Raw genomic sequence first — 14,597 nt, forward strand, 5'->3', positions numbered from 1 at the left:
TAAACAACGAAAAGCAACGCAGGAATCACTCGCTCCGGCGGCTTTTCGTACGAGATGCTCAGCGTGAAGAAGGCGGGAGGGCTGAAGGCCCCCTCCCCTCCTGCTCCGTCTCGAAGGCGAGGCCCGGACCCCCCTGGCCCACCCCGCTCCTCCCGGATATCGCCCGCCGCGCTCCGCCGGACCGGAAGTGGGCGCTCGGGGGACTGGACGGCGGGGGGGGGGGGGGGGGCGCAGGCGGACGCATGCGCAGGAGGTGTCGCCCGGCCGCGCCCCGCCCCCGCCGCGGTGGGGGTCTGGCGCGCTCCCTGCCCGCGGCGAGAGGCCGGGCCCGGGCTGCGGGTAGCGCCGTGGGGGGGGGGGAGGGGGGTGCGGCGCGAGCGCGCGCGCGGAGGGGGCAGGGGGCGGAGGGGGGCGAGGAGGACGGACGGACGGACGGACGGGGTGAGAGGATGTGAAGATGGCGGAGCTGCAGATGCTGCTGGAGGAGGAGATCCCGGGGGGGCGCCGGGCCCTGTTCGACAGCTACACGAACCTCGAGCGGGTGGCCGAGTACTGCGAGACCAACTACATCCAGGTGCGGCGGGCGGGGAGGGGCGCGCGCAGCCTAACGGTCGCCGTCCTAGCCTAACGGTCGCCGGCGGCCCCGGCGGCGCGGCGCTGAGGCGGCGGCGGTGGCGGGTGGGCATGGGGCAGCCCCGGCTGGGCAGTGTCGTGTCCTCCCCCGCCGTTTGCTGTGGGGCTGCCTCCGCTGCCCGGTCCCGGGGTCGGCGGGCGCCCTCGGCGCGCCGTGGGACGTGCGGGTGAGGGAAGCGGGGTCGTGCCGCCCCCGTCCCCTTGGCGATGGGAGGGTGACAGGCGGGTGGCACCGGCTGCTGCAGCCCGGGGAGGAGGGAAGCTGGTTCACCTCCCGCAGGAACTACCCCGGCGTGACGAGGCGTTTAAATATTTAAATGATTCCTAAATTAAATTCCTTCCACTTCGTGAGCGTGTTGAATATTTATTTCGGATTGTGTCTCTGTCGCTCCTTTTCGTTCTCTTTCCACCTTCCACTTCCCTTTGCTGACAGCACTAAGATGATGTGATAAACCGAGGAGAGCGATATCTCCTGTAAATATGGGATTTGTGCTTGTTAATTTAGAGCACGATGACATTTGTTTTAATTGGGATATGCCTGTCAGTTTGTATTTCCCTTCCCAAGCAAAGCTCCGGTATTTGATAGGATGGGCAGCTACCAAGTGGTGGGTGCGGGATGAAAGCGTGATGTAGTAGAGACGATACAGAATTAGGGAGAAAGAGATCAAGCACAAGTTGCTACCATAGCGTGTGATTTTTGTGGTGACCACTCCGAAGCCAGGCTGGTGTTAGGACTTTGGGTTTTTTCCTTTCTTTCTCTTTTTACTAGGAAGAGAAGCAAAATATAGTCAGTTTACTTTGATAGTGATTGTAGAGCCAAATGCAAGCGTTTTCCCCAAAACAAACAAAAAAAAAGAAAAAAAAACATTAGTTGTGGGTCATTCCGAAGAAGGGTCTGAGTGTGTAGGAAAGAAAGGAGGGGGACATGGGTTTGTGGTGTCAATGTTGAGAGAAGTACAAAGGGTTCCAGTTTTATTTTTGCTTTCAGTCCCCTAAGTGGAGAGTGCTTGTGTGTTTCCAGCGGGCAAGTAGGGATGAGATCTGTGAAAGATTATTCTATCAGTGGGAACGGGAGAGAATATTTAACCAGTGACAGAGAGTACTTAAAATGTCACTGTAAAAAAACTCTGTTTCTTTTGAATTGTTGAATGACCAGCTGTCCCTTAGAGAGAAGACTTTGCACATTTTGGGTCATTTACAAAACATGTCAATTACAGTGAAATTATATAGATGTATTTTATTAGGTAATAACTTTTGCTATGTTGAATTAGCATGACTTCTGTTTTTTAAGAGAAATATATTGAAATATTTTCTTGTAGTCATAACCTGACACACATGTATTTAAATTTATGCTTTTATTAAAACTGGGAAACTGATTTTTCTGGAATAGGGGAGAGGAGTCTTGGAAGGCAGAACCAGGCAGGAAGAAGTGGATGTAGTTTGGTTTTTTTTTTGTTCTTTCCCTGACCTTTTTTTGTGTTCTTCATATAAACCAAAGTTTATGAAATCTGTATTGAACAGCTCCACTTTTATTGTTTTAATAAAAACTACAGAGGAGGACTCCATGCTGTTTTGTACAAACAGAGAACGAAAAAAGATGGTTATTGCCCTAGACAGCATACAGTCCGTAAGGACAGCCTAAGATAATAGGAGATGGATGCAGACAGATGGTGAGTGAAGGAAAAGAATGAGGCACTCTTGGTCAGCCTGATGGGTTCTGGCCACCACACAGCAATACCCCCACTGTTGGCAATTTATCCAAGCATCGTGACCACAGAGAGCTCTAAGGGGGAGGTGAGAATGAAAGAATGGAATTGTGTTGTGAGTGTTGACTGTGAGGTGCAGTATGGTCACAGCATGAACACGTTTAAATTTTAAACAAGTGGGGAATGGAGGACATCAGCCAGGCGATAGGCTTCGGCCTTTGGAATTGACTGAGAGACCATAGAGTGGGATTATTGTAGAGAAGAGGTCCAGCGTGAGAGGATTCTGGATTTAGTGATGTGAGTGTCCTAGTAATAAATCTGTCAGTGAACCCACCCCATCTTCATGGTGCCAGAGCTACATGAATTCCTGCATAGGATCTGTATACAAAGCTGATTTTTTCTTCTCTGCAAGAGTGGGAACAGGTAAATGGATATAACTACTGGTTAGTTGAATATTGGTGATTTTGCAGTAATTATTATTCCAAAGCTATTATGTCCAATTAAGTCCAAATTACATTCAAAAACAGTAACCTTGGATCTTGAGGTGAAGATGGGCTTGTGATTGCTCGAAAGCGTGTGGAAGAGTAATCGTCCAGAAAGTCACGTAGTGAAGATGGACTAATTCTACTGTAATCCTTTAGTGTTTCATTGTTGACAGAAGGTTTTGTTGTGGATATTCTTGAGATCTAGAGAAGGCTCAGAATGTGACTGAGATCTGAACTTCATCTGCAGGATGATAGGCAGTGCGGTGATGGGGGCACTGAAGGCATTACACTGGTCTGTATCTGTCAGTAGACAAACTGCTCCCTTTTCTTTTTGTGCCAGTTGGTGCTTCGAGGTTTTATTTTCAAGTACAAAAATTGTTGCACAAGTCAGTGGAGGCGTAGGCCAGTCGAATAGAGAATTTTAAGTTCAGTGCTAAGTTGAATATGTTTTTTCCTCTTTCCCCCGTTAGCAACATCATAGCAGCTTCAAAATAATTGAACATGTAATCTCTTACATGTGGAAATTGCTAGTTCATAGTAGTAGAGTTGTGGCAATTGCAACTCATTTGACTTCTGCTTATGAAATGAAAAATCTGTTCTTTAAAATTTTGGCAGTGTTTATCCAAATTATGATTGATACTTAGTGAGCTCCATTACTTTAGCAACAGGGAATGTTACAAAAATTGTTAGCCTTCCCTTGAGTCTGTGATACAGTAGTATATCAGAGCACAACAGCTTAAAATTTTGTGGAAAGTGATAGGAAATACAGCAAATATATAATAAATGGACCTGCAGCAATGAAAGACAAAAGGGTACTGTTTGGGCAAAAAAAGTTCCTTCATTCATTGTTCTTCACCAGTAGTTGCTCTTTTTAAATTTTCCCACCAGGTAAGTCAGTCTCCCAGCCCACCAGCCAATCAGTTACCTAGTAAGGTGATGTATTTTTTGAGAGACATTACTCCATTAAATAGGAAAATAAATTGATAGAAGAAAAACTTACAGTATAATTTCAACTTGCATACTACAGCAATTAGTTTAATAAATTTTCTGTGATTATGATTCTACTTTTAATAATAATAATAATCATAATTCAGTTTTAAGCATAAATGTATAAATTGTTCACTTTAATCTGCTTGTGTTGCTACAGAAATCAAATAACTTTTCTTACCAAAAAGGTCTTATTCTTGTAATAACTTGGAGAAGTCATACAGTTTTTTCTACGTCATACCTCTTCTTGTTAAAGAGAAGGGGAAGACACGCATTTTTATTTATGAGGATGTTTTTGTGGTATCTGACACAATGTCAATCACAGGTTAAATTTTATACAGCCTGTTCTACACTTTGTGTAATAATGCTGTGTCCTCTGTTACCAAGTTCAGTCTCAGTCTAAACTGTGCAACAGTGGTTCTATAAAATTTGATTATTACTTGATATTATAAAAACCCACATTTGCAGTCTGCATGATTTATCTGGGTCTTTCATAAAGCACAGAAAATAGTTATACTGGACAGTGTGCCACATTTACAAAATTTTCATATTCCTGCCTTATTTTTAATCAGGGGTATCCTAAAGAAAATTTATAGTTATGATTGTGTAAGTAACAAAACCAAGAAATTGTGCAATTTGCACATCTTGTTACTGGTATACTAACATAAATTCCAACACTGTCTTGGCCTGTCCGGTTTCTTTGAGCTTGGCCTGTGTAAGTCTATTTTGGAATAATCTTTCATTTGTTTCCCGTAATCATCAGTCTTTTAAAAAATCAGCTTTTCATTTTGTGCAGTGTATGGAGCTTTCTAGAGTAACTGAATGCTTGTGTCTGTTAACTCTTTGTTGAAAGAGTCAGAAAAAATTACCAGATGGAGGCATTTCAGCCAGTAAGTATCTATCAGGAACAGATTCGGGGTGGGGGGAGGTCTGACCACCAAAGTTAGCATGCAGAATAGAGTGAAAAGCCAAGCCTCTGTGCCCTGGTCAGCTTTCAGAAGGAGCATAGGATTTCTGTGTGCTGTGTTGTCCGGATTCTTCTAAAGGGCTCTGTATTTTTTAGTTTTTCAAGATCATTGTGCTTTACTTGTCAGCTCTAGAGACTGAAAAGGAAGACTGAGCTTCTGATTCTCCTCTCTTCATAGTCTTCAGGTTGCCATGACTGTATTGTGTTTTATATACAGAATAGCCTTCTAGTGTTTGTGAGGGGAAGGGTGGGAAAGGGATTTTTATTGCTGTTCTTAATATTCTATCCTTCTGGTTATTAGAAGTACCTGCTTTCAGCTCCTGCAGATAGCTTTATGTAAATAGACATAAAGGTGAAAACTACTTGTTTCTCAGTAATTTTACTATGGTCCATAGATCAGTGCTTTTCATAGTTGTCTTCCGCGTATCTGTTATTTTTACTTAGACCTGCTAAGCAAAACCAAATAGCTGTAGATTTGGAAGCATCTACCAGTAGGTTGAACAAGAGAATAAGGCATCTATTAGCATACTAGTTTTAAATTACCGAAATGCTGGTCCTTTACAAATAGTAACTTAGTGGTTACAACTTTAGTAAGGTAATGTGAAATTTCTGTGGAGTTGCTGGTAATGACCGGTGCCAGTATGTAACTTGGGTAAGTATATAAAGAATTGCAGGTATTATGGTTTATAAAAAGTTCAAGAAAGATCCCTATTCTCTTTACTGAAGATGAGATGTGTATCACCTTATCAAAGTTAACTGAGTTAGATTTGTAAAATTTCTTTAACCCATCAGAAATGTATCAGAGGAAAGTTGTTTTCAACCATTCTGTTCCTTAAACTTGTTTCTTTTATAATCCAGCTTTGGTGAAGAGGTGATTAAACGTAGCATTGATGGAACACTTGTTCTGTGGGCATGAAAGTGGATATTGATTAGCTCAAACGAATATTAGTCCAGATCTTCACGAAGATGCTGACAAGTTGAAACTCTTTAAAAATACTAGAAAACTAGTAAAAAAGCGATAATGGATAAGTATGCTATAGTATTTTACTCCCAAGTGCAATGAATTAATACATAGGTATATCTGGCCCACCAGGCTATGGTAGGACTTCATAAAAACCATGTGATTTTAAAATTGAAGTAGTATGCTGTGGTGGGTTAACCCTGGCTGTCTGCCAGGTGCCCACCAAGCGGCTCGCTCACTCCCCGTCCTCGGCAGAACAGCAGGAGAAAGTAAGAAAAAAAAGCTCGTGGGCTGAGGTAAGGACAGGGAGATCGCTCACCAATACCGTCATGGGCAAAAGAGACTCGACTTGGGGAATATTAATTTCATTTATTGCCAATTAGAAATAGTGTAGGATAGTGAGAAACAAAACCAAAACTAAACCCACCTTCCCCCCACCCCTTCCTTCTTCCCAGGCTCAACTTCACTCCTTCATTCCCAACTCTTCTAACTCCTCTTCCTGAGTGGTGCAGGGGGACAGGGAATGGGGGTCGCAGTCAGTTCATAGTAGTTTGTCTCTGCTGCTCCTTCCTCGTCACACTCTTCCCCTGCTTCAGCGTGGGGTCCCTCCCATGGGATACAGTCCTTCACAAACGGCTCCAACATGGGTCCTTCCCACGGGCTGCAGTTCTTCAAGAACTGCTCCAACGTGGGTCCTTCCCAACGGGGTACAGTCCTGCAGGAACAGACTGCTCCAGTGTGGGTCTTCCATGGGCCATAGTTCCTGCCAGAAAACCTGCTTTTGCATGGACTCCTTTCCATAGGCTGCAGATCCTGCCAGGAGCCTGCTCCGGTGTGGGTTCCTTTCCACAGGCTGCATCTCTTGCCAGGAGCCTGCTCCAGTGTGGGCTCTCCACAGGCTGCAGCTTCTTTCAGAGCATATCCACCTGCTGCAGCATGGGGTCCTCCACAGGCTGCAACGTGGATATGTGCTCCACTGTGGTCCTCCATCAGCTGCAGGGGGACAACCTCTGTCACTATGGTCTTCTCCACGGGCTGCAGGGGAATCTCTGCTCCAGCGCCTGGAGCACCTCCTCCCCCTCCTCCTTCGCAGACCTTGGTGTCTGCAGGGTTGTTTCTCTCACATTTTTCTCACTCTCTGTCACAGCTGCTTCACAGTGTTTTTTACCCTTTCTTAAATATGTTATCACAGAGGCACCACCAGCATCGCTGACTGGCTCAGCTTCTGGCAGTAGCGGGTCTGTTTTGGAGCTGGCTAGAACTGGCTCTGTCTGACATGAGGGCAGCTCCTGAGCTCTTCTCAAAGAGGCCACCCCTGCAGCCCCCATACTACCAAAACCTTGCCACATAAACCTAATACATATGCCTGAGGGGATATTACTTCAGTACACTACATTTGCATTAATGTTTACTTGCGTTTGTCATTATCACTAAATCCCAACAACTAAGGGGAAACTAAGTTTAGCGGTTAATAAGACTGTATGCAGCCACTGTTCTTTTGATTTCAATAAGAGATGCTTTCTGCAAATTTGAAGAAGCTGGATAAGTAAGTGGAAGCGTTAATACTTTCTTCAGTGTCTCCTAGTACCTTCTTCAGTGTCTCCTAGTACCTTCTTCAGTGTCTCCCTTCTGGTGCTCTCTCATGTTCAGCCTGCAAGTGGTTTTACAATCCTCTTTTCTCCATGTTCCCTTAAAGCAGAAGGTGGAAGTAACTGGATGGTAGACTCTGGTGCTACTACAAAGGAACCAGTAATAATACTAATGATCTTTTTGGGTTCTTTACTTTTTCGTTTCCTCCTCCCCTTTTACTTACTGTATCTTCAAGTGCCTGAGCTTTAAGGACCTGATAATTTAAAGGAAGGTTGGCAGATACTGTTGTTGGAAGGGGAGAGTTAGATAGCCTCCCTTGCATTATCAGGATATATAAAAAGAAAACTCTTCTGAAGTGACACCAAATGGTTTCAATATTTATGACAAAATGAGAAAAAAGTACTTAAAGGATGTTGGGTTTGTGTCTTTGATTCTAATTTTCTGAAATAAAATTCCATGGTAGTAGTTCAGTCACAATGTATGCCCGTTGGAGTTGTAACTGTATTAAATAGTTGCACAAATTGTTATTAGACGTCTCTCAGGGTTTACAGTGAGCTTGTTGTTAGGTTGGTAAGTTTAGTGAGGATAGTTAGGCATAGGACCATCTTGTCTGTTTCCTTTTAAGTGAGTTAATGTAGCTGGTAAAGTTGGTGAAGTATTTATCACACAACCAATCTACTTTTCCTTTGCATTAAGTGTGCTGTGTTTTGCCAGGAAAGCTGATTTAATGCATTTAATAGTGTCAGAAGTTCAACCTGGAGTTCAGGAAGAGTAGGATTGATTCTCTATTGAGTGGATGTGGAAATAGCATGAGCCATTTTATTAGTGGTAAATGTAGCTGCTGGTGGTAATACTGTATGTATAGGTGTGAAAATAAAATTTGTAAATATGCAAGTTGCTAATATAAAGTAAGTGTTGTAACCCTAAATGTTAGTTACAAGTGGCATTCTAGTTGTTCCCTTCCACAGTTTATTTTGAGATTGTGGTTATTTAATATTGATCAAGAATTGTAATTCAGAGTAACAACCTTCTGCGTCCTACAGTTAATAAGCTTTCTAAAATTTACTGTCTGTTGCTTATGTTTTACTTGCGTTTGCAGTCATTAATCTTTGTGGCTTAGTGCTGTAGGTTTTACGGCAGGAAGTGGTGCACCACCGTGGTGCACCATGTAAAACAAGAGTCTTTGCTTTAAGCAAGTGAAATCTTATTCTGTTATGTTCAGCAGAATATTTTATTGGAGAAGAAAACATGGAGTTAAGTACCATGTTTTGCAGTAAATTTTCAGTAGACTCTATGTCTAGAGTCTGCTGGCCTGTTTTTCTTGGATTTTGTTTTCAAATACTATGTTTTCACACGTAATCATGCACCTGAAATTAACCTCTTGCTTAGTAATCTAAGTTTTGTAGATTTTGTTGGATACCCGTACCTGCAACTTTAGTCATTGGGCTACTCAGACTTTATGAAGCAAAACTTCGTGTCAGTAGATGAAGCATGTAATCACAACACCCTGAATTTAGGTGCATTTACTCTTTTCAGCGTTCTCACAGGTTACGTTGGCAATTTTTTCTTTAAGTGAATGAACAAAAATGTTCCTGCAAATAAGTTGTGCCTATTTCAGTGAGAAATCTTGATTTTCTGGTTCCCAGGTGCAACAAACAAATTCCTCTTGTCAAATTTATAGTGATATGCTCTGAACTATGGACTCTATATATGCTCTACACTTTTCCTGTAGCTTATTTCCCAGTAGATGTAATATCTATTCTTAATGGTCTTTCAGTTTGAAATATAAGTGCTTGTTTTATTATTATTGGCTTAGTGTTACTGTAGTGAAGTTGTTTTATGCTAAGTGAATTGCAGGGTGAGGAACAAATATTGGTTGGTTTGAGGTTTTGGTAGCCTGTATGTATTGGTTATACACATAGCCAAAGCTAGTTTTATGCTGAACTAATAAATCTAGTACGTTTTCTTAAAGCTAAAACTCTTCTAGGTAAATGTGAATGTTTTTATTAGGGTATTTTGTAACTTTGTTGTGAATCTACTGCTCTAATGTATATGAACTCTGTCAAAATTCTTGGGAATGACTTTGGGGTCTTTTGTCTATTTTTGAGCTGGCTGCTGTTTCGTCACATAGATCATATCAGGTTTTTAAAACTATACTCTTAGAAGATCAGATCATGGCTATTAAATTGCTATTTCAGCTGATATTATTATCAGATTTTAGGGAAGCCTGAGATGCTTTTGTTTGAAAATGCTTATTTCAACCTGCATGCCATCATTATCAAAATGATTTTTTTTTTCCAATTTTCAAACTGATATTTACATGAACAAATTGATACGCTTCAGAAGAACTGTTTCCTATATTGTGAACTACTGTTTTTTTTATGTTTGTATAACTATCTGTCATATTATGGATTCTGTTGAAAATAAATGATAAGCTGATGATCCTGATTTTTGACGTTTTATGGGAAACGTTTTATGGGCAAGTTATTGGGAGATTGATAAACATCGTTAGAAAGCAGATATTAATTTCTGTTATTCTTTTTGGTGAATCTTTTTGTAAAGGATTAGGATAAACCTTGCAAGAATTTCTGTGAGATTTTGGTTTTTAGTGTTAATATAAATAGGTTTGCTGGGTTCAAGGAAGGAGAAGAAAGTGGTTTAAATTTGGATTTTAGAGTTGAAGGAAATCTTTTTATCATAGCTACATAGAATAAAAATTAGGAACTTTTGTTTTTAAGTGGCTTATGAGAGGAGGGTTTGAAAAACGTATCTACTTGCTTGTCAGTGTTAAAGTTTCACTGATGGGATTGACGGTTCCAGAAGACTGCCCCAGTCTTGCCAGCAAGACTCTTTGTCCAGTGCATTACCAGCTGGATGGCTCTGCAGTGGCTCCTGCTAGGTGCAGGAATACTAAGAGGCATTCAGACTCAGATTTATGAAGGCCTGCCCTATAACAGGCTTGTCCAGTGTTGAAGTGTTGAGGCTGAATGGGCTGCCTGCTGGACCGTCCTGAAAAAGACTGGTTTTTGTGGATTTGAAAACTTGCATTTAAAATTGCTAAGTGCATTAAGTTCTTCCTGTTACCCATCTGGAAACCCTTGGAATGTAAGGTGGCTAGAAATTAAAGCAGCAAATATTAGGCTTTGCTGTTGTTTAGGAGCAAGATTGCTGAGCTGATCTAACATCTTTCTGCTTCTAGTTCTACCTATATCCTTGACCTGGGTCTGGTCCTTATCTGATCATTTGTGAGCCAGTTCAGTTAGCTAAACTGAGAAAACTAACTAGGACTAGAAAAGCATCGTTGTCTTTGCTCAGTGATGGTGGGAGTGTGAAGCGAGGGAGGAATGAAGTAAGGAAGGAGTGGGACCATCCCTGCTGAGGGCAGTGAACTGTTAGATTGACTGTTCTAAGGTAAGAGAGAAGTTCTTCAAGATACCAGGCATAAAACGGTTATTTCAAGCTTTTGCACTGAAGGTTAGTAGTGAAAATGACAGGTGTTTTTTCTGCCCCCCTCAGTGAAAACTGAGCGGTAGGGGCTGACACTTGTTAAACATGAAAGGGTCATGACAGATACCCTTCGGTAATATGTGACTTTTGAAAGCAGAATTAGTGCTTGTCTTTCTGTATAGTCTGTCTCATAGAACAATCAAAGTCTGTTCTTGGTACTGCTGTTCTTAGCAGACAGGGATATATTAACATGTCTGAAATAGTATTTTTGAGTCTGATCTCTTTTCAGAGAGAAAATTTTAGTCTGTTTAACAAACACAATATGGAAAGCCATTTATTAGTGAGTAGTCTAGTATGAATTCAAGGCACACTAGTTTGTCTTGATTTGCTTTAATAATAATTACTAAATAGTATGTGTTTACTGAATATACAGTGCAAATTCTTAAAATGATTTCGAAGAGTGTCCTTTTAAACTGTAAGTTTGAGAGGTGTTGGATATTGCGAAGTTTGTAATTCAGTCGAATTTTTTAACTGGGTGGTAAGTTTGTTAAGTTTGCATGAGAAGTGAAGCTTGTTTATAGCTTTATATGCGAAGCAGAATGTTTGCTGCATAGTGCAAAAGTTTGTTGTCTACCTACTTTTTCTATTGGGTGGAAACCGCAGATCTGCTGCAACTTGTGGGGAATGTAAATATGTTAAATATCCCAAATTAAATGGCTATCTTGAATTAGTTAACATATGTTTATCTGTCTGGAGGGTGTGTGTGGGGGGGACAAGCACAAAGTATTTAGCCAAAAGTAGAAAAAACTTCTTATGTAATAGGATACTAAAGATACTGTGCCATTATGGAAAGTTTACAGTAATTTTCACTATTTATAAATATATCTAAAAGGAGAAATAGTTAAAACAAAAGCCAACCTCTTATACCCCACACTGCTAACAGGAAAATAGGAGGCTGAGGTGGATGACAGACATTAGAGAGATTGAAAACTGCCCATTTGAGCAGAACCTTGAAAAAGGGGCTGTTATTTTTGACAGAGAAGTAATAAATTATAAGAATATGCAAATAATGTGAAGAGTATATACTACGTATACTGGTTTTCCACTTTTCTTGGGTAAAGTACATGTATACTAAATTTAGCTTGATAGGTAATGCTACTTAACATAATGTGTGGAATTATTGCTATGAATTAAGGCTCAGAATTTAATGGTATTCTAAAACGGGTAAATATTTTAAATAAATAATGAGAGTATAAGCAGTTTTATATTTTTCTTTCATATGTTTTTGCCTTGCATTTGTTCTGAATTTGTCCATGATGGAGTTTTATGCTCATTATGTGAAGTGTTTTGTATTGTCCACTGTAATCCATTTCACTGGATTATTGGGGATATTGCTTCTATTTAACATCATATTTATCCTGAATACCATATATCCTATATCCTTTGAAATGCTTACTGCACAAATTGGTGTTGCTTTGACCTTCCAAGGAGAGGGAATTAATGTGTCAAGTTGCTCATGTCAATTAAGTAAGATCTAGATAAATTTCATTTGTGGGAAAGAGGACTAAAGATTTTTATGTGATGGAGTTTATATGTAAGTGCTGAAATGGCACTAGTGAAATTAATTGGGTTTTCCCACCATGGCTAATAACTAGAGAACTGTGAGTGAATGGAGTTGTAGAGGAGCATAAAACTGTGACACTGCATTTATTTGTTACTTACGATAAATCAGTGTGCAGTGTTTTCCGATCTACTTCTCGGTTTTCTCACTTTATCCAGCTGTTGGTCATCTCAGAAATTATCTTCAAAGATATAGGCCTGTTTGTCTTCATGTCCTTAGGGAAACGATACCCATGGAGTGACTCTCAGAAGAGGCAGAATGAGCATGCAGAAGCTCCAAGGAGAAAACTCTGGATGAGAGAGTAGCGTGTAGTCAGCCTAAACTAGTGAGGATGTTATTTTTGCAGCCTTTTTTGTCAAGTTCTCAATGCGTTGTCGTAAGAGCAATCCTTTCCTAAAAGAAAGAAGAATTTTTTTCTGACTATATGTGCATCTGTATAAATCGGTCAGTTTGGATAATAGAAGGTAAAAAGTTATCTGTAGAGTCCGAATCCGTTACAGTTGTCTGGTGGAGATAATAGTTAATTTAAATAATCTCCAAATTGAGGACACTCCTATAACCACTTGATGGGATGAGTTAATAGAACTATTGTAAATCATTACCGTGTTCTGATCTGCTTAAAACTTAAATTTTAGATTTTTAAAATACATACACAGTCTTTACATTTAATTTTAGTCAATAATTTCACAGAATCACTAAGGTTGGAAAAGACCTGTAAGATCATCAAGTCCAACCATCAACCCAACACCACCATGCCCACTAAACCATGTCCCGCAATGCCATGTCTACACGTTTTTTGAACACCTCCTGTGATGGTGACTCCACCACCTCCCTGGGCAGCCTGTTACAATGCTTCACCACTCTCTCAGTAAAGAAATTTTTCCTAATATCTAGTCTAAACCTCCCCTGGCGCAACTGGAGGCCATTTCCTCTTGTCCTATCACTTGTCACTTGGGAGAAGAGACCAACACCCACATTTGATATATAATACAAACACAATAGGGCGAATCCGGTTTTGATGACTGGAGCAAGAGCAAGGGATAAAAGTCTAATTTTTGTTTTTCTCATTTGTATACATAAGTCTATAATAATATATACCAAATGCAGAGATCCTTGAAAACAAAAATTTTCACTGTAATAAGCCTGTAACATTTGTAGCATATTAAGACCCCCCATTTAAGTAAGGTTTATAAATTGTATGTATTATGCAAGACAGGCTCTTATGATTTGTCTCACTTGATCAACAGATGGATAATTAATGCAGAGGTATAAATTATTTAATAATTTATACATATATTACAAAAATAAATCATTAAATTAACAAGCGGGGAATTCAGTGCCAGTAATCAAGTTGTCCTCTGGAAAGGCTTGTGCTTAAAAGTGCTATAAAGAGAAGGGGATTTTGCATTTGCTTATTTTCTTATGATGAAAAAGGTTAATATTTTCCTTGTATTTCACGTTCCATGAACTTTTCTTACTTTTTCTTTAGTTGTATCTTGTGTTAAGGATCCAGAGAAGAATGAGAGACTTCTTTGCCCCTGCTAAAGGTTCAAAGTATTGTATTTTACTAAATTTAGCTTCTTTTATAAGTAGCATGCTCAACTTTTTAGTATTCAGTGTATAATCTCAATCAGATTTTCTGTGTGACGTGATTTCTTAAAAATGAAAAACATACTTAAGTAAATTATTTCTTTTTAGTTTTAAATGAATTATACAAAAAACCCCAAACAAAACTAAGCCCTAAAACCAAGCAGCATTTTCTTCCATTTTCTGTGCCACCCTTCAGGCTGCATAATGACACTGGTAACAGTAGGAGTTTCTGTGGACCTGTTTTTTTCCATAAGCAGTGTGATGTGTTTTATCATTTGAGGAAGAAAGGTGTCCTGGAGATAAAGCACCAGTTTTAGATCTGGAGTTTGGTTTGGGGGGTCTGCTGCAGAGTTACTATATGAATATGACTTCAATTCCCCCCTGGTAAAGGCGACCAAAAATGCATTTTTTTTGACGGAGAGAAATGATAGTTGTCCTGTGGTATTTTTTGAATTTGTTTGACCTTAGCTTTCAGGACTTTTGGCATTACTCCATGGTAAATGCTATATTCAGTTAAACTCCCTGGGCAGCTCTGCAAGGCCAAAATTCTGAAAATGATATTTGTTGTTTAGGTTCTGGTGAAGATGGAGATGTTAAGCTGTGGAGATTG

At 40.4% G+C, this 14,597-nt stretch overlaps 1 protein-coding gene across 50 annotated transcripts in view; it reads left to right on the forward strand.

Moving 5' to 3' along the window:
• Window positions 1-457: 457 nt before the first annotated feature.
• Window positions 458-14,597, forward strand: part of ABI2 (abl interactor 2) — a 67,727-nt gene continuing 53,587 nt past the window's right edge. For all 50 annotated transcript variants that reach the window (XM_059820220.1, XM_059820223.1, XM_059820224.1 and 47 more), the window contains exon 1: window positions 458-574. In XM_059820220.1, the coding sequence (XP_059676203.1) occupies window positions 458-574 (117 nt within the window). The remainder of the gene's footprint in view (window positions 575-14,597) is intronic.

The sequence above is a fragment of the Gavia stellata genome, chromosome 8, assembly GCF_030936135.1.
Source record: "Gavia stellata isolate bGavSte3 chromosome 8, bGavSte3.hap2, whole genome shotgun sequence".
Lineage (NCBI taxonomy): Eukaryota > Metazoa > Chordata > Aves > Gaviiformes > Gaviidae > Gavia > Gavia stellata.